The sequence below is a fragment of the Cebus imitator genome, unplaced genomic scaffold (assembly GCF_001604975.1).
Source record: "Cebus imitator isolate Cc_AM_T3 unplaced genomic scaffold, Cebus_imitator-1.0 Scaffold76, whole genome shotgun sequence".
NCBI classification, from domain to species: domain Eukaryota; kingdom Metazoa; phylum Chordata; class Mammalia; order Primates; family Cebidae; genus Cebus; species Cebus imitator.
In genome coordinates, this window is record NW_016107391.1 from 11,998,459 (window position 1) to 12,020,316 (window position 21,858).

The window sequence follows — 21,858 nt, forward strand, 5'->3', positions numbered from 1 at the left end:
ATGATGGGCAAAATAATCACCTGATGTAATCTCTGCCTCTCTCTTCAAGGTTCTTTCCAATGGGTCTTGCTCAGTGGACCTCCTTGGGCCAATTTCTACCCTTGGCTGAATTGATGTTTTTAATGATGTTTTAGTCAATGATGTTTCAGTCAATGGTGGACTGCATATATGGTTGGTGGTCTCATAAGATTATGACGGAGCTCAAACATTTTTATTGCCTAGTGATATTGTTGTTGTAATGTTGTGGTGCAACACATTAACTTTTCTATGTTTAGATACCTTCCATTGTATTACCATTACCTATAATATTCAGTACAGTAACTTGCTGTACAGGTATATAGCCTAGGAGCAATAGGCTATACCATATCGCCTATGCCTGTAGTAGGTTATACCATCTATATTTGCATGAACCAGTCTCTGATAATCACACAATGATGAATTCACCAAAAATGCATCTCTCAGAACATATTCTCAGAATGATGCATTCGCTTAAGGGACACATGACTATATTATTTTTAATATACTCATCATTGCTCTACTTTAACAAAAGGGATTTGGGTCCAATCTAGTAGAACAGTATCAACTTTTCAGTTAATATATCCTTATCTCATAATTTATCACCATTTTAGCAATCTTTTGCTGATTGCTAAATCAGATTAAGGGTTTATTCTTTATGTGGCCTCTATTATCTTTATATCATCCTTGCCAATTCCCAGCCTCATTTTAGCTCTTGAGCCAATACTGCTTCTGGGCGTAAAGAATGAAAAGTATTCTAGGCTAAAAAATGTATCAGTCTTGGCTGTCTGCCATTACTTCTAGCATCAGCTTGCTGTCTTACCTTCTTGTCTGTCACCCACCCCCTGCCATTTAACAGGCTTCAGTTCCAGATTTCCCACCTAGCTGGCTGGCCGTTGAGCTCCCTACATCTAATCCATGCCCATCACCAGAACCATGTGGACCCAAGGTCCTTCCAGGCTTGCTCCACCAGTATTTTGGGTAAGGCCTGCCTACCTTGTATGACCTATCTTCTTGACAGCCTATGCCTACCTCTGGTCACAGCCTGCCCTCAGAAACCTAAGAATATGTGTCCTTGGTTTGCTAGATATTGCTTTGGCTCCTGGTGCTGGCTCAGCTCGGCCTCCTCAGCCCAGCTGTGCCTCTTTTGCTCCACACTTCTACCCAAGGAGCTTCTATTCTTAAACAACATCTGTAGCAGGGATTAGTGAGCAAGAGTTACAAAATTGCTACGTCTGCCACATAGAAATATTTTTGTATTTATTTTTTGGCCAGCACAGTGTTAATACACAGAGTTTCTCTCTCTTTCTCTCTGTCTCTGCCTGTCTCTCTCCTCTTTCTTTTTTTTCTTTCTTTCAACCGTCTACCAAATTTACAAATCAAAAAATTTCACATAAAACAAATAAAAAACCAAAAACAAAAACAGCTGGCTGGAAGGTAGAAGTTGTAACAACGTTGGGTCTATGTGGCCATATGGCAACCTTCTTGACTCTTAAGATTGGGTATAAACTCTCTCCAGATGTTACAGTTGCTACTGTAAACAACTGTCTTCCTCCTCACACTGTAGCCAAATTTCAGGGATCTCGATCATCATGTTTGTCCTGTTGCTTTTTTCATAGAAATATTTACAATAAAATATTTAAATTTTATATCTAAGATTTAAGTTAATATATCCTTTTACCCTTGACTCTAATAAAAATAGGAAAACAAATAGTTGACCTAGGTATACATTAATACATAAATGAGAGTATATATTTTATTGAAAAAGAAGCCTATTCTTAGATGTTTAATGTGCAACATTTCTGATATATCCTCAGTTAAATTCACACATTCACATTATGCCCACTTGCATTTAAGCTTTTATATGTATATATAATATAGTGCTACAGGCAAAAAGGATTGGGATGGCAAAATGATTTAAAAGTAAGATGATATACTGAAAATATTGGGATATTTAGTTAGAAAAGAGAAAACTTAGAAGGTCATAATAATCTTCACATATCTGATGAGCTGTAAAAAAAGAAATGAACATTTTCTGTGTGGTTCCACAGGTTTGATAAAGGGAAAGACTTGTAGGAAGATGCATTTTGAGTATATTAAATACCATGGAAAGAAACAGGATACAAGATCTCCATTCCTGGAGATGTGCAAACAGAGCCTACATAACATCTAGGGAATCTAATTTTCTTGCATTCCTAAATATCTCATTTTTAAATAGTAAAAGACAATGTATTGAGAGGAGTGATTTTTTTTCTTAGTTCTCTCTGAAGGTTAGAGATGTATATGTAAGGGAAAATACAGAAAGAACAAAGGTAGGAAACAGTTTTGAACATTTGATAGTGTTTGGAGCCAATGGAGTCAAGAAACCCCTAACAATTTTGAAAGCACATGAGGCCTTCTAAGTATTATTAAGCTTTGAGAACCTGAGATTAAAATAGGGAAGAAATAAATAGACTCATTGATGATGCTCGTTCTTGGGTTGGGTGGTGAGTTCAAGAACATTTATTATAAGCTTTATATTTATTCCATAAATATTTATAATTTTGTGCACCAGGAATACTGGCACATAAAGTAACATAAAAATTTTAAAAATGGGAACCGCCATCTTCCAGTAATTCGCCAAAATGACAAACACAAAGGGAAAGAGGAGAGGCACTCGATACATGTTCTCGAGGCCTTTCAGAAAACATGGAGTTGTTCCTTTGGCCACGTATATGCGAATCTATAAGAAAGGTGATATTGTGGACATCAAGGGAGTGGGTACTGTTCAAAAAGGAATGCCCCACAAATGTTATCATGGCAAAACTGGAAGAGTCTACAATGTTACCCAGCATGCTGTTGGCATTGTTGTAAACAAACAAGTTAAGGGCAAGATTCTTGCCAAGAGAATTAATGTGCGTATTGAGCACATCAAGCACTCTAAGAGCCGAGATAGCTTCCTAAAACGTGTGAAGGAAAATGATCAGAAAAAGAAAGAAGCCAAAGAGAAAGGTACCTGGGTCCAACTGAAGCGCCAGCCTGCTCCACCCAGAGAAGCACACTTTGTGAGAACCAATGGGAAGGAGCCTGACCTGCTGGAACCTATTCCCTATGAATTCATGGCATAATAGGTGTTAAAAAAAATAAAAGACCTGGACTGTAAANAAAAAAAAAAAAAAAAAAAATTTAAAAAATATAGAAACAAGATTTAATTTATTTTAGAAGAGAATTGTTAAAAATTTTGTTGCTCAAGTATTACAAAGAATGAAATTATGACTCAAATCCACTGGTAATTAAAATCTTTACTTAATATGATTACCTTCTTGTTGAATGACTCAGGAGTGAATAAAGTCTCATTTTTTTAATTGCTAGAGAAATCTTAAACTATTATTTTCTTTTCATTATTCCTGCCAGTGCTTAGGTCTGTATCTCATCAGCTCATGACTGGACTATTTCAGTAGCTTTTGAAATGGGTCCACTCTCTTCTTTCTCAACTCCATCTGCCATACAGCTGCCAGAGTTAAAATTCACTTATATCATTCCCTGCCACAAAACTTCAGTTACTCAAAGCCCCTTGGTGTCAGTCTTCATGACTGTCCCTTGGGTTTCTTTGCAACCATCCATGCGCAGTACATTCTAGTTTTACCAAACTACTTACAGTTTCCCAAATATATTATGCTGATTTTTGCCTTGGAGTGACTTATTCCTTCTACCTGGACCTTTTCCCACTTCTCTACCTTTTTCCACTTCTCTAGCTGGCTTAATATCTTCCCTTATTAAGATTAAAATCAAACATTACCTCCTTGGTGAAGCCTTTCTCACTCTGACTCCTGTTTAGCTATGGTGGATTACCTCTTCTGGATTTCCACTGTATCCAATGTATACCTTAATTATCTACCACTTTGTCTTAAACACTTTGCTTGTTTCCCTTAATAGCTTTAGTGAAGGCAAGGGTCTGGGACTTTTCTCAGTGAATTTTGAACACATGGCATAATGCCTAAAAAATGAGGGGCCTTCAATAAATATTTGAAAAAAAAAGGAAAATTGACATTCTTAATTTTGGTTTATTGGTTATATATAGTCTCTAAATTACATAAGCAAAATAATAATGGATTTTTGTTATTTCTTTTGAGACTGAGGGTAGCAAAAACAATCTTCTATCTCTTATACCTTTATTAGGAAATATATAATTAAGACGTGGTTCCCTTGAGACACGCTGAGTTATTTCCAGAGAAATGAGTCATGAGTTCAACATGACTGGTAAAGCCTGAAAGCTTTTTCAACATTATTTCAGTGACAGTTTTGACATGCAGGGAAACCAATTCATTGCGAAAGGGAGAGGTAGAGAAAAATGATGGTAACAAACAACAAATGAAATTGAATTTGAGAGTATGAGAAGTCATAAAGCAACATGACTAGTGGGGGCATAGTTAAACAAATGAAAATATGTGAGAAAGGAATTATTTAAGATAATTCATCTGTTTCTACTTCCCTATCACATTTTCTTGGCACAAAAATTTGTGAAATTTAGTTTTTTTAAAAATAATTATAACTATTTTTACTATCAAAAGCCAATTTCATTTTACTTAAGATTCAGAGTAAAAGTATGTCAAATATAACATTTCATGAACCGTAGCTTATATCTGTACAGTGCTTGATAGCTTCTAAAGGACTTTTCTTTCATTGGATCCTTATTGGTCACTCAGGCAATGTGGTTTCAACCGTATTTTACTAATAAGGAGAATGAGGCTTCGAATTTGCGGCTTCCTACAGGAACACACAACTAGTAAGTGGCAGTGTGACCTCCAGAATTAGAGCTTCTGACAGATGGTCCATTGTTCTTTCCATTACAATGCTTTTATGACAAAATTTAAAATTATTTAATATTCATTTTTCCAAACTGCTATGTATATTCATATTATTGTATCTCTAAAGTAGGATAAAGGCCTAAAATGTTTATTACTTTTATAAATAGCACATGTATAATCACATAAGGGAAAATTAGCACTGTGTTTTGCTACTTAGAAAGCTAAACAGGATAATGAAGATCTTATGTGTTATAAATTAATTTGTGCCACGTAAACAGGAAGTATTTCCAACAAAGCCAAGTGATTTAGTTGCTCACCTAAAAGCTTGCACCTTACATATGTATAACTAGTGGCATATCATGAGTAGAGATTTTGGCACATCCTGTTACCACCATGGCATACCATGAGTAGATATATTTTGGCACACAATAGTGCACAGCATGAATAGAGATCCTTGTGAAACCAATCCTTTTAGAGCAATGCCACATTTTGGACTGACCAAATGTTGCTCATTAGATGGAATGGGACCTTCCATCTAAGCTAAATTGATAATGCTATCTTGTATTAATGTTATATTTTGGCATGCCAAGTAATGGAGAATAAGACAACAAATACTTGTACACCATCCACAAAATTGGTGCTGATTATCTCGAGGAAACTTGGCACACATGGTTTTCTGTGTTCACCCTAGTTTCTATGTGCCTCAGTAGACCTGAGCAGATGTCTTTGCCTGGGCACATCTCCTACTGTATTAGCTAATTAGAATAGCCATAACTCTGTCTGAGCATTCTCTAGGCAGACCTGTTGAAAAAAAGGAAAAAAAAAAAACAAAAAAAACTCACATTTTGGTCAACATACACATTGCCCATGATGTTACTTTGATGAGAAATAAAGTTCATTACATAAATATTTTAGCCACTTTATAAAGGCATTATTGACATGTAAAAAGCTGTCCATATTTAATGTATATTATTCCTTGAGTTTGGAAATAAGCATACACCTGTGAAACCATCACTACCATCAAGGCCACAGACATATGTATGACCTTCCCAAATTTCCTACCATTTCTTTTATTAATGTTTTTTGTGGTAAGAACACTTAATATAAGATCCACTCTTTTAGCAATTTTAGGTATGCAACACAGCATAATTAGCTCTAGGCACTATACTGTATAAAGGATCTCCATTTATCTTGCCTGAGAAAGTTTACATTGTTTGACCAGCATCTCCCCATTTCCTTCTCCCCTCAGCCTCTGGTAATTACCATTCTACTTGTTGCTTGTATGAGTTTAACTTAGATTATACATATAAGTGGGATCACTAGGTATTTGTTTTTTGTGTCTGGCTTATTTCACTCAGCATAATGTCCTCCAAGTCCATCCATGTTAGCACAAATGGCAGGACTTACTTATTTTTTAAGGTTGTATAGTGTTCCATTATTTACACACACACGACATGTATATATGTGTACATGTGCATGCCTGCATGTGTGCGCATGCGCGCGCGCACACACACACACACACACACATTTTCTTCTTCCATATCTTGGCTACTAAAAGTATTTTTAAATTTTGTTCATCTCTTGAGAGAATATTTGAAGGAGATATGATTTGTTTTTCTCTATGAGATTTTGCTATTTTCATTCCTCAGTATGTGTTCACTGTTAGAAATGAAAAGATTTTCTTGGAACAAGTAAAAAACATTACTTTTTGTATTAAATTCTCCATAAATATAAAGTTGGGATATATATATATATATATATATATATATATATATTTCCTCCAAACTTTGTGAATAAATTAAAGTTGCAAGTTGTCAGTGAAGCAGTAATAATTTAGGTACATATTTCCTTACTTGGTTGTTAAGGTGCTGAAATTATACCTCACTGCTATATTTTAAAGCATATATTTATAGAATTGAGAACAATAATAGTGCATAATCATAACAAAGCATCCCACACTCTGAAATAATATTCTTTAGAATAGAACAGAACCTTGTTAATTCATCTTCATGGAGAAAAAGCACCAGAAACAGGTGCTAATTCTTAAGCAACTGATGGTATGATATCAATTGCAACATCAGCAATTTGTCCTTGACCTAAATTTGAGTTCTTATTACTTTTGTAACTGTTTAGTTTTCCTAACTTATGACTTAACAATAGTCTAAGTGACATGAAAATAAAATAAAACAAAGTGCCTTTATCCATATATTTACAGCAAATGACTGCTATCAGATCATAACTGAGAGCAAGATATAATTATGATCTAGACAGTTTATGATAATTATTAATTAAAGATAAATGAGGCTTTAGTAGAAATAACATTGGCTTAGAGTCAGACAGATCCAGAATGCAAAACAGAATCTACAGTTTACTAACTAGGCCAGTGTCTTAGCCTCTCTCCGCTCCTTTTTCTTCAGGTTTTACATGAGGATATGCTTCTTCTCTTGCAGGTTGTTTTAGTGATTAGAAATAATGTGGGGAATTTTCTGGCACAGAGAGCAGCTGAAATAGGGGCTTAATTTGGAAACATGATTGGTATAATTACTCACAGATTGAGTTTGAGAAAGAAAGGCTAAGTCTATGATGATTGGCACAAGAGAAAAATGTGGCATGAACTACTCTAATTCATGCTACGGCATTTTTGTCCATTACAGTATGTCGGTAACACACACTTGGAAAACAAAGCTGCTGCTTGATTCAGATTAGATTCCCAATAGTGTCCACATATGTATCAGGAAAATAGATACAGCCTTTTCTGGGAGAGGCCAATATCTTTCATGTCTCTGAAAGATGTTTCAGTTGGTGCAAAGCCAAAAAGCATTAGCATAGCCACACAGGCCATGAGCACAAGAACCACAGCAAGGCCCTTGCCTGCATCTGTTCAGAGTAAGACAGAGGTGGCTCATTAATGGGTAAGAATCAAAGGAAATGAAAACAATGACAATGTAACCCTACAGTCGGATTTATGGTGGTTTTCATTCTTGGATAATTATAGAGGTGCCTATTTTACTCTTAAAGTGTTTGGTTTATATGATATTATATAGTCATGCTATCACTAAATTATGTGACAAAAAAAGCCCCAAAAATAAAATGAGAATAGTTTAACCATTCAAGTTTTAGGCTACTAGAGAAAACCATAAAATCATAAGATCACATGCATTTTTAGTTTATAGACAAAGCAAGGTCTCTCTCTCTCTCTTTCTCTATCTCTTTCTCTGTTGTTTCTTCTTATTAGTGTTCTCACTACCATAACAAAATGACAAGGCAATCTTACTAATGCAGAGAAAAAAAGACAAATGGACACTGTTATCACCAGGAACACCATGAGTGTAATTATGCCTTTATTGATTCAAAGTTGGTTAACTGAATGACTATAAACACAAGCCCATCGTGTTGCATAAAGATTTGGAAGCAGAATAGTAAGAATATCTAATGTTACAGCCTAAGAGCCATCATTTTTTAAACTCAGCCTATGTAACTAATAATCATTGGCCTTTCTTCCATAGGTAAGGTTAATAAGCCCAGGAGAGGTCATTCAGCAGGAAATCAATACACACATACTTATCAAGTATTAGGGACTCCATATTGATAAGAAAACTATCCCGGGGTAGACATGAAATTAGTACTCATGCAGCCTCAAAATGTCATTATTAATTAGAACACCATTCATCAAGGAACAATAAAAAGTATATATAAAGGTATTGCAAAAACTAAATCCAAGGTATTATCATAATGACCAATACCAGGTATGTAAAACAAGCATGTGAGGGAGGTGCTCAGTTGAGAGCTAGGAAGCTACATGCAGTTTAAAAGGTCTAATGAACTGTACCCATTTTATTATAGAGTGGAAAGGATCACATTCCTGGGACAAGTTTGCATAATCATAAGAGATGGAGTCGTACAATACAAAATTAAGGCTTGTTATCCAAGGAAATTTTAGCAGCCATTCTTATGAGAGCAGCCTTCTAGGATCACGTATCTTTTTTGCTTTTGGTTTTGCCACCATCCAGTCAATAGATTTATAGGTAGACAAACCTGTTTCCAAGTGATCATCACATAGTCATGTAGATTTGGGTTCAGAATACGGTTCAAGAGACTAAATTTTAAGTCCAATATTCTCATGTTAATTAGGTGTTAACTTGGAGTTCATCATTATCTCTATAATGAAATTTTATCATATGTAGCTCAACATTTCATTTCCAACTCTTACTCTTGTTCTCTAGTGATGAACTGAAAAAGAAGAAAATTGCAGTGTAACTAATATTCAACCCATTTATCTATCTATCTATCTATCTATCTATCTATCCATCCATCCTTCTATCTGTCTATCCATCCATCCATCCATCCATCCATCTAAGACAGGATCCCGCCCTGTTCCCCAGGCTGGACTGTAATGGCATGATCACAGCTCACTGTAGCCTTAATCTCTTGAACTCAAGCAATTCTCCCACTTCAGTCTTGAGTAGCTGGGACTACAGGTGTATGCTGCCATGCCCAGCTGATTAATTTTTGTAGAGATGAGGACTCAATCTTTTGTCTAGGCTGGAGTCAAACTCCTGAACTCAAGCAATTCTCCCACTTCGGCCTCTCAAAGGATTGGGATTACAGGCATGGGCCACTATATCAAGCCAATCCATTTATTTATTAACAAACAATTTCTTTGCCAGAATTTTTACTGGAATTGAGAGTGCCTGAAGAATAAGGAGCAAGAAATCACACTTGGAGTCAAATTTGAAGAGTTGCAACTAGATGCAGAGAAGGCCTTCCACAAAATTCAACAGCCCTTTTCACTAAAAACACTCAATAAAGTAGGTATGAATGGAATGTATCTCAAAATAATAAAAGCTATTATGACAAACCCACAGCCAATATCATACTGAATAGGCAAAAACTGGAAGCATTCCCTTTGAAATATGGCACCAGACAAGGATGCCTTCTCTCACCACTCCTATTCAATAAAGTATTAGAAGTTCTAGCCAGAGCAATCAGGTAAGAAAAAGAAATAAAGGGTATTCAATAAGGAAAAGAGGAAGTCGAATTGTTTCTTTATGCAGATGACATGATTGTGTATTCTGAAGACTCCATCAACTCAGCCCAAAATCTCCATAAACTGATAACGTCAGCAAAGTCTCAGGATACAAAATCAATGTACAGAAATCACAAGCATTCCTATACACCGATAACAGACTGAGAGCCAAATCAAGAGCAAACTGCCATTCACAACTGCTACAAAGAGAATAAAATACCTAGGAATACAACTAACAAAGGATGTAAAGGACCTCTTCAAGGAGAACTACAAACCACTGCTCAAGGAAATAAGAGAGGACACAAACAGATGGAATAACATTCCATGCTCATGGTTAGGAAGAATTGATATTGTGAAAATGGCCATACTGCCCTAAGTAATTTACAGATTCAATGCTATCCCCATCAAGCTACCTATTACCCTCTTCATAGAACTGGAAAAAACCACCTTAAACTTCATATGGAACCAAAAGAGAGCCCACATAGCCAAGACAATGCTAAGCAAAAAGAACAAAGCGGGAGGCATCACACTACTGGACTTACATTATAGGGCTACAGTAATCAAAAGAGCATGGTACTGGTACCAAAACTGAGATATAGAAAAATGGAACAAAACAGAGGCCTTGGAGGCAACCGCCACACATCTACAACCATTGATCTTTGAAAAACCTGACAAAAACAAGCAATGGGGAAAGGATTCCCTGTTTAATAAATGGTGTTGGGAAAACTGGCTAGTCATGTACAGAAAGAAAAACTGGACCCCTTCCTGACAACCTTACACTAAAATTAACTCCAGATAGATTAAAGACTTAAACATAAGACCTAACACCATAAAAACCCTAGAAGAAAACCTAGGCAATGCCATTCAGGAAATAGGCATAGGTAAGGACTTCATGACTAAAACACCAAAAGCATTGGCAACAAAAGCCAAAATCCGCAAATGGGATCTAATTAAACTCCAGAGCTTATGTACAGCAAAAGAAACAATCATTAGAGTGAACCAGCAACTAACAGAATGGGAAATTTTTTTTTCAAGCTACCCATCTGAAAAGGGCTAATATCCAGAATCTACAAAGAACTAAAACAGATTTACAAGAAAAAAACAAACAACCCCATTCAAAAGTGGGCAAAGGACATGAACAGACACTTTTCAAAAGAAGACATATATGAGGCCAACAAACATATGAAAAAATGCTCATCATCACTGGTCATTAGAGAAATCCAAATCAAAACTACATTGAGATACCATCTCAGGCCAGTTAGAACGGCAATCATTAAAAAATCTGGAGACAACAGATGCTGGAGAGGATGTGGAGAAATAAGAACACTTTTACACTGTTGGTGGGAGTGTCAATTAGTTCAACCACTGTGGAAGCCAGTGTGGTGATTGCTCAAAGAACTAGAAATAAAAATTCCATTTGACTTAGCAATCTCATTACTAGTTGTATATCAAAAGGATTAGAAATTGTTCTATTATAAAGACACATGCACAGATATGTTCACTGGCACTGTTTACAATAGATCTGGAACCAACCCAAATGCCCATCAATGATAGACTAGGCTAGGAAAATGTGGCACATATACACCATGGAATACTATGCAGCCATAAAAAACGATGAGTTTGTGTCCTTTCTAGGGACATGAATGAATCTGGAAACCATCATTCTCAGCAAACTGACACAAAAACAGAAAATCAAACACCACATGTTCTCACTCATAGATGAGTGTTGAACAGTAAGAACACATGGACACAGGGACGGGAGCATCACACACTGGGGTCTGTTGGGGGGACTAGGGAAGGGATAGTGGGTAGTAGGGAGGTTAGAGAGGGATAACATGGGGAGAAATGCCAGATAGGTGATGGGGGGGATGGAAACAGCAAACCACATTGCCATGTATGTACCTATGCAACAATCCTGCATGATTTGCACATGTACCCCAGAACCTAAAGTACAATTAAAATATATATATATATATATATATATATATATATATATACACATATATATACACACACACACACATATATAAAGAAAAAAATTTATTAAAAAAAAAGTTTACTATGTGTTGGGCATGGTGGTTTATGCCTGTAATCGCAGCACTTTGGGATGCTAGGCAGGCGGATTGCTTGAGCTTGGGATTTCAAAACCAGGCTGGGCAACAAGGCGAAACCCTGTCTCTACCAGGTGGAGTTTGCAGTGAACCGAGATTGCACCACTGCACTCCAACCTGGGCGACATAGTGAGACTCTTCCTCAAAAAAAGAAAAATTCACTATGCATGTTTTTAGTATATGTACTGAAGCACAGATAAATTTATAAGATGCAAAAATGGTTTGCCCTATTTTATAGACATGATTATGAAGATAACTACTGTAGGTTCATTCTCAGAAGAGTAGATGAAGAAGATCCTGGGTCAGAGAATAATGAAGGAAGACAGGAGATGCAAGTTTAACCTCACAGGAGAAGGTTAGCTTAGGGGATGTGGAACTATTTTGGTCCTTAAAATGCTGTCCTGCAACCACGGCTCACCTACTGTTGTTATCACTTAAGAGTTATCCAGAGAATTCTGTTTTCTATTTTATCGTGTGATTTAATCCCATATTACATAGTCCATTTTATGCTTTTTCTTCTATTGCTCTTAGAAACGTTTATCTTTACTTCTTTATATTTTGCCATCACTATATAGTGAACTATTTTAGGACACTGATTGTGTCTCTGTGTGTGTGCATGCACAAGTGCGAAAAAGAAACAGACCAAGAGCAGAAGCTGATGTGGTCTAACAGAGGAGTCCCCAAACCCCAGGCCACAGAATGGAAGGTGTCAGGAACCCAGCCACACAGCAGGAGGTGAGCAGCCTGTGAGCATTATCACCTGAGCTCTGCCTCCCATCAGATCAGCAGTAGCATTAGATTTTCATAGGAGAAGGAACCCTATTGTGAACTGTGCATGTGAGGGATCTAGGTTTCGCACTCCTTATAAGAATTTAATGCCTGAGGTGGAACAGTTTCATCTTGAAACCATCTCCCCTACAGGTCCATGGAAAAACTATCTTCTATGAAACTGGTCCCTGGTGCCAAAAAGGCTGGGGACTGCCATTCTAACAGGCTTATTTGAAAAATCAGCATATTTATTAGATTGAAAATGGTGAATTTAAAACATACTCTCTTTCTGAAACAGTCTTCCTATTTGGGGCTCAATAGGAATGTTTCCAAATTACTATAGTTTTATTTTTTACGTAGTGGCAACTATATAAAATTAATGTCTTATTTTATAAATACCCAATGGAAATGTTTTTAATTAATGGCTCTGTTTAACGTACTTTTTTTCTTACACTTTATGGAGGCAGGGGTCATACCTACCAATTCAAGAAATGGCCAGTAGGATGAATTCTAAAATATTTGTTTCAAGAATATAAAATCTAAAGATGTGAAATCAAGTAGTATCACTAAAATTTTTCCATATGGTCAAGCAACATCATCTCTTTGGACCACTGAAGTGAGAGCAAACAGACCCCAGAAATGCAGTCTCTGTTATCAGTCACTTTCTCACATTATACATAGCTTCTCAAATGTGTTGTTATGAAAGAACATTTATAAATGAAATGAAGAAAAACACACATCTGCTTTAACAAGCTTATTCCTAGCTGGCAATAAGATTTTCTTCTTAATTGTTAAATATTTAGGCAAACCAAAATATTTACATTTACCTGGAAAAAACAAACAAATAAACAAAAACCTCTTTTATTTTGGAAATGCCATAAGCAACACTACCCTAACCCTAACAGCACAAAACCACTGGCTGTTGTGCATCCTTGACTGTGGGACTGTCTGAGTGCCTCCCTTCCAAAAGAGATGCAAATGCTTTCTTCAAGTTGGTGCTGTTAGAAAGCTGAGTGCTGCCTTTGTGCTACTTGCCACAGGCTGTTAAAGAGCAACAACCAAAAAAAGAAGTATTTCTTTTTTTTTCCTTTCCAAAAAGGCATCAAAAGAAAGCCAAGCGTGAAATAAAATTCATTAAGAAGTGAAGAGCCACACAAATCAACAGTTTGGCTTAGATTAGATTAATATTTTATTTTGCCCAAATATTATCCTAAAGTCTGAAAAAATAATTCAACTAAGAAGAAATTTGCTCTAATAATTATATATAGAGAAGAAAGCAACAAATATCGGAACAAACTGAAGAATGTCTAAATCTGCTGTATCACAGACTGATTTTTTACGTGTATGTATGTATATAGGTATGTATTTATTGAGCTATATATTTAATTGCTTATTCATTCATGTATTCGTGTATATTCTGGCAAGTCACAGATATTACTGACTTATAGACTGACAAATGGAGTATGAGGTCACCTAATTCAGTGTACTCACTCATATTTCTTGGGGTAGGGCCTAAGCACTCAATAAATGGATATTGGTTTGGTGAACTGAGCAGCTGAGGGTGCTGAGCCCAGACAGACATATCTAGGATCACTCAGCCATGAAGCAGGAGGACCAGTCTCTGGCTGTCAGCCCATTATAGGATCTAATATACCCAGTCTCATCTTCCTTAGAAGCCTCATTTTCCTATTTCTGAAAAAAAGATAAGCAATTTGGAGACATACATGGCTCAACAAAGCAATAATGTGCTTGCACTCATTGTTTGTCTATCACCAGTGACAAAGTATACATTTTTTTTTCTTTTTAAGAAAAAACATTGAAATGAATGGTTTCAAGTCTATTAATAATATTGCTGCCCTAAATTCCCCCCAAATTACATTAATCTCAGAGTAAACAAATATTATAGAGTAGTTATTTAATATGTGGTGTGTCCCAAGTATCTATGTTTCTGTGCTACTGTGGAGGTCATGTTTTTTTATTAGAGCTACAGGGAAGCTCTGGAAGAAATGCAGGAAGCTCCTTTAATAGATTTATACTCGGCCCCTAAATTTAAAAAATGTTTATGGAAAAATACAATTCATAACTGTTCATCATTTTACCTTTACTTGGCATCGTTTCTCAAAATACATTAGAAAAATTGATATCTAGGTCTCTAGTGTGTATGAAATATAGCTTTATCTTTCCTTTCCATGCTTCCATTTACCCATCCAATCAGTATTTATTCATGCAGTTCCTACTATATGCTAAGAATGCGATTAGATTTTAGGACCTGGGCATTCAAAATTTGGATCAGCAACATCAGTATCCAGAATCACTGAATCAGAAACTGCATTTTAAGAAGACTCCCCCAGCTGACTCATATACATATTTAAGTAGGGGAATCACTATAAAGGCATAGCCCTCCTGGGTGCAGTGGCTCATGCCTATAATCCCAGCACTTTAGGAGGCCGAGGCGGGTGGATCACAAGGTCAAGAGATCAAGACCATCCTGGTCAACACGGTGAAACCCCGTCTCCACTCAAAATACAAAAATTAGCTGGGCATTGTGGCGCACGCCTGTAGTCCCAGCTACTCGGGAGGCTGAGGCAGGAGAATTTCTTAAACCCAGGAGGCGGAGGTTGCGGTGAGCCGAGATCGTGCCATTGCACTTCAGCCTGGGTAACAAGAGCGAAACTCCGTCTTAAAAAAAAAAAAAAAAAAGGCATAGCCTTACCCTTGAGATTTACAAAGTCTATCACAGGAAACAACCAGGGCCACAACCAGCCCAAACAGAACAGTAGGGCACCCATTGAAAAGATACTGATCCTCAGATGGCGGAAGCCCTGTGAGCACGTGCATTAGCAAGTGGAGGGGATTTTTGTACAAATTAGAAAAAGGAATCTCTTCTTCAAGGTGGTCCAATCCACATATACCTAGACTCAGGAATATGGAAACTGCTGTGCAGGCCAGAGTCTAACATTTGATTGCTCTGTGCAACCAGTAGCTTTTACGGTTTGTCCCTGAAATAGTCCTGTTTTATCCCTCCCTTACTCCTTCCATCTCTCTCTTTCTTTGAGAGATTGTTTTCCCTAAGGAGCAGATTGTATCTTATTCCGGGAAGCCTGAGTGTTATAGGCTACAGAGAACACTATAGGAATAGTCCAAGTTGTGCTATTATCTAGTTTATTTTCAGGAATATGACCCTGGTAGCAATGTAAGAAAAAAATGGCAGGAAGGTTTGAAGGAAGTCCCTTAAACTACGTAGGTAAGAGGTAATGAAGCTCTGGAGGAGGTGGTGGGCCCTAAGCAGCAAGTTTGGAAGACTCTTCCTATACATGGTCAGGTGGGGTAAAAAGAGAAGAAGTAGAAGTCTATACTTTCTTTTTTTGTAAAATTTTTAAAATTTTATATTTATGTTCTTTAAGGTTATATGGACAGGTTTGATAGTTTAATTTATGCTATTTTAATTGAATATTTAAATATATATGGTAATCTGAGAATAGCAAGTGAATGTGGAATTAAAAAGTGCAAAAGGAAAAAGAGGCAGACACAATGTCATGCCACTCCTTTAACACTTCTAGCAAATAAAATACATTTAAAATAGATAGGCTACCTTTTTTTTATGGATATAAGAACATGCTCTCTCTTTTAATTTCCCTTTCTACTGATAAAAATTGCCCTTTGAGTCTAACGATTTTGAGAGGAGTGATGTAAGTAGAAAAGAAAAACAAAAGGAATAAAATATTCTATCAAGTTAGGGAAAAGGCTTGTCTTTCCTTTAGTTTTGTAGTCATTGCTCAAAAATTAGTTATTGATCCTGGAGTTTTCTAATTTAGGAAATGATGTGAATGTTAAGTCAAGAATATAAGCTATGAACCTCTACAAAAAGAAGATAATTACTTCAGTTGAGAGTCTGGGGTTGAATATGTGAAGGTGAAGCCTGGAATATAGACCAGGTGCTGCTCCCAGCAAGAGAGGGAAGGAGTGGCCACAGGGAGCTCCTCAGGCCCCTCAAAGCTGTTTACCATACTAAATACACGTGTAATAAATCAAGCATACAAAGAAACAGTTAGGATATTTAACATATCTCTATCTTCCTCAAGCATTCATCCCTCTTACTCCTGCAATCATGGCCACAAAATGTCATGTTTAGAGAAACAGTCTAGGAACTGCTGATCTGCATAGAAAGATAGTCTAGGAAGGAGCATCTGCTTTGAAGTCAGTCAGTCCTGAGTTGGAGTTCTGGATGTCTACTTTCTAAATACAACCTTGGGCAGACAATGTATCCTCTGTAAACCTCAGTTCCCCTACCTGTGCAATGGAAGGGTCTGATACCATTGTCTAGGGGTCAAGGTAAAATGTCCACATTTCCTCGAGTTCCCAGGATAGTCTTTGTTTACACTTTTTGCCTCTAAGTAATTATTAACATTGTTCCCTTTCATTCTAAAATGGTTCCACTTTGTATAAATTATATGCTCCCTCCTTATTATAAGGATATTAAATGATTTGATATGTGTAAAGCCAGTATTGGGCTTCCAGTCCTCATGTTCCTTCCTCCTATCTGTATATGAAAGAAGGAGGAAAATTTGGCAGAATTATCATTACTGTAGCCTCACCTAATGACATACCTGGAATACAAAAGCACCCAGCATTCCTATTTCATGGACAAGTAGGTATAGAATCACTTTAATAAAGTGCTTTATAGAGGATAATTTAAGGAAGAAAATTTCACCTCCATTAAAAGAAAAGACAAAATTATTCATGTTAAGGTTACATAAGAAATGGATGGTAATTTGCAAAAATTCTACCGAAAAGTATCATACTCTACAGCAGATGTTCCAGTTTTATCCTCTGCAAACACAGATAAATAGCCTAAGGTTAATGAGAATCACCATTATACATATATATTCATTATATACGTATCTATGTGTATGTATGTATATATACATATATGGAGAGAGAGAGAGAAAGCGATGTAGTAATTGTAGATGTGCAGTCAGTTGCTTACTTTGAATAACCTGCTTCATTGATAAAACAACTGAGTAAATTCTGATTGTTTTGTTAAGTTTATCTGCATTTAAAATATTATAAATGCCCTGACTTACAAATACTGAAAACAAAGCTAAAATATTAGTTACTAATTCTGTTAGTCCATTCTTACATCCCTGTAATGAATACGTGAGGCTGTGTAATGTATAAGGTAAAGTGGTTTAATTGGCTCACAGTTCTACATGCTGTACAGGGTCAGGGGTGCTGGCAGCTGCTCCTAGTGAGGGCCTCAGAAAATTTACCAGAGCTTGCAGAAAGTTAAGAGAGAGCAGGCATGTCACACGATGAAAATGGGGGGAGGTGGCATGTTCTTTTAAACAACCAGATTTCACATGAACTCAGAGTGGTAACTCACTAATCACCAAACGGATGATGCTAAGCCATTCATGTATCTGCCTCCATGGTCCAATCCCCTCCCACCAGGTCTCACCTCCAACATTGAGAATTACATTTCAGCATGAGATTTGGAGGGTAAAAACATCAAAAGCATATCATTGATGCTGAGAATTACATGCGAATACAGCAGTGTTATTCTGAGCATCAAGAAAAATGATCTGGAAGCATCAGAATTTAACAGATGTATGATGTGTTTTTGTACTAGATAAGTAGCTGGACATCCATAGATTTGAAGAAACTTTTCGTGGTGAAGTTTAAAAAAATTAATATCTTTACAAACTTTTGTAGTAACACAGAAAGTATGAAAGAAAAATTAAAAAATGTTTATTATGCTCTAAGTTTGTTTATGAACAAAAACCAGGGAAACAAAAACAGCAACCCAGAAAGTAGACATGGTACGACTATTAATAGAATGTCTTTAATGAAACTGCAAAGTGCTCAGACAAAAAGACACTGACTGGGAATCAGAAGACTGGGTTTTTATTCTTAGCTCTGCCTCTATCTGACCATGAGATATGAATGGAACTTCTTTGGGCTTCATTTTCACTGGCTATAAACTAAACGGTCTGGAGTCTTTAGTTCCAACATTTCTTCTATCAACAATGTTTCATGATCCTATGGTTCCTTAGTGTAGGGATTAACATCTGACACATCTGGGCTCCTCTGCATCCTTGGGGCAATTCAAGATCATCACTTTATCACTCCCACCAATTTTTTGTGTTCCACCACCACCTCTAGGGCTCCCAGACCCAGCTGGTCCTAATACACGTGTCTCATTGCTCCTCATCATACCACTGTAGTGAGTTTCTGTGTTCTCCTTGGCATGCTCCCATCCAGCTTCACCTGGGTGACAAGAGATTGCTACATACTGAAAGGACACATTGCAAGAATTGGGATGTTCTGCATTCCAGTCTCAACTCTCTCCCCCAGAAGAAGCCCAGGTCCCCTTGTAATGATGCCAAATTTTCTATACAAGTGGCAATAATTAAACACTTAATCAAAAGTTCTGTTTCTATTGCAATAACTTATTTACTAAAAAAAAAAAAAAGCTAGAGCTGAAAGATGAGTTTTTACTTCAGGAGAATTTGTCAAGTCTCTTAGTATACTTACTGCTGACTGAACTTTCAGAAGAACAAATTCTGAATAAGCTTGGCTTGGAGAGCCACAATTTATCATCTGACCTTCACTTGCTGATACTGCCTTCAGGTGTGCATCCCGGTGAATGGCACACAGATGGGCTCTGTGGGATCTCACAAGATCCATACAAATAGTGAACTCCATTTCAGGAGCAGTGACTGCTGAATTAGGAATTACTCCACTTGGCACCCACGATGGTGGAATAATTCATCACAGCCAACTACAGTGACTATTACATCAGGAAGAAAGAAAAGTGAGTGCCAATTAAGCTTCTTGCTCAGACTGTTAAAATTACAGCATTAATACTGCACACAAATCTTCTTAACAGATGATTCATCTGAATTCTTATATAGTCCATAGGAAAAGAATGACAGAAGAATAGAATATTGGATATAAAAAAGTGACAAACTTATTTTGATAACATATTTAAAAGCACAGTGCGTACTCTGATCCAGAAGATGCTATTTATAGCTTGATTCTGTCAAAGAGTGAACATTACAATTAGCACTCTATCCTTGCCACATTTTTTTGTGAACTCTAAGATAATTAGTATGATTGCCTAAGGCTGTGGGAGTATAACTCTCCTCTTTTTACTGCTGCAAATGTTATTGTTGTTGCTATTTGGGTCAAGTATCTTAAATTGCCCAGAAATAATTTTCAGAAATAATTCTGGGAGGCAAGTGAAGAAATTGCCAGAGGGATTCTGGAGAAGAAAGGGGCAATGACGCACTTAGGTTGATCACTTTGGGATGGATAATGAACTGAGGATTAAAAATATCAAGAAATGAGAACCTCTTGTGTGATCAGCGAGGTGAGAGAGCTGAAGAACATAAGGAGAGAAGTCTTTGAGCCATTATAGAAGGAGGTCGACACAACCATAGTCAGACTCCAGGGAGGGTGGGCCACTGTGGGCTCCCCTAGGCTGCTAGTCTGGAAGAAGAATACAGAACATTGCCATTCCCAAGAGCAGCTCTGCCACAAATGTCAGTATGTAACTCAGTTGAGCTTAGGCCACATTAGTTAACACTCACGATTACATGTACTTTGTTTTTGGTTGTCTGAAATTCACAGACAAGAAGTCAATGCTACAATAACCCAAGTGAGAAGTGAATATTTGGGCTCTAAATTAGTAAAATGTCAACAGATTTGGATGGAAGATCTTGTGGAAGTAAAGGATACTTCAGAAACAAACAGAATGGCTGAATCATTTGTTTAATAATTATATTTTAAAAGGATAGTATAATGTCAAATTCTAGCTCTAACAGAATGATCACAGCATTCGTCTTCAGCAATCATAAGTAGGAAAAATTGGGAGTTCTAGTTATGGTAATCTGGAGACATAAAACATGAGTAAAAACACTAGAAAATGTTGACAAGATGAGGAAACACTTTATGGAAATTGTGAAATCTACACATTGCTTTGAAGTGACTTTTTCAGGTCTAATATTACAATTTAAATACATATTACCATTAAGACATTAAACATAATTATTTGTTCACAAGATGATATGTTCTCTGTATTTATGGAGGTAAAAAATGGGAGAAAAAACTGTGAACCTTTCTTTTTAAAGTGTTAGGAGGATGAGATTTTAAAAAAAAATCCTCTCTGCAATCATTCATATTGTAATCTTTCAATCTCATTGTGGAAGATTTATAAAAATTTGAGAAAAGAAATAAAATCACCTAAAATCCAAAAAAAAACCTTTTGAACATGCTTAATTATGTTTTCATGGTTGTAATTATTCCCTACACAATTTTTTTTAATTGGATTTTAACAGGTCTCTGTTGCACATTTCAAAGTATAGCTATGGAACTTATTGATAGTTAAAGACCTAGGATAAATTTAGAGAGGACTGTTCAATAGTTGAGTGGCAACTTCAGGAGTCAGCTAAGGACAATAGACAGGAACAGAAACAGGTACCAGGAGGATTGTGTCATGCAGCCTGGGAGTGCCATATGATATCCTAAAGGGACAGCTCCAAAGGGACACACTCTGAACAGTACTTGCAAATATTTTGTAAATGGCAAGGACAATTTAGAGAAAAAGCTTTTTGTTTTAGGAATACCACATACAGAAACTTTAAATGACTTTCTTGGTTGTCAATTCATTACTGATTTTTCAGAGTTCCATGATACTGTGTAGTAAATGCTGTTCTAAGAACTTTACATATATTATCTTACTTAATCCTCACAATACCTCCATGAGGTGGATGCTATTATTATTCACATTATGCAGAGATTTTAAAAGTATGTTTTCAACATTTCTAATTTCACTTAGGGGATTTCAAAAACCAGGACAACAGCAATATCCAACAGCCTTCACTATATTATTCATTATACATAGTTTCCATGCCTTCTCATCTATAGCAATCATCATCACATGAACTCTATTCATAATTCTGAAGTTGAACACCTCAGCAGGCTTCTGGCTGTTTTATTATCCTTATAAGCCAATATCTAGAACCACAATTAAAATGACAAAAACAAGCCTCAATAATCACTGCATTTGGATAAACTATTATGTGAGATTTTGAAACCTGTAATAATTATGTAATAATAATGTGTTTGCTTAGTCATTTCACACAAATCA

General features: G+C 36.5%; 2 protein-coding genes across 2 annotated transcripts in view; one reads left to right on the forward strand and one right to left on the reverse strand.

The window, feature by feature from the left end:
• The window catches only part of CHSY3 (chondroitin sulfate synthase 3), a 276,989-nt gene that overhangs the window by 50,661 nt on the left and 204,470 nt on the right, over positions 1-21,858 (reverse strand). The window lies entirely within an intron of this gene.
• LOC108307196 (60S ribosomal protein L21-like) lies at positions 2,615-3,148 on the forward strand. The gene has a single exon (XM_037739940.1). The coding sequence runs from the start codon at positions 2,640-2,642 to the stop codon at positions 3,120-3,122; it is 483 nt and encodes a 160-aa protein (XP_037595868.1). The 5' UTR covers positions 2,615-2,639; the 3' UTR covers positions 3,123-3,148.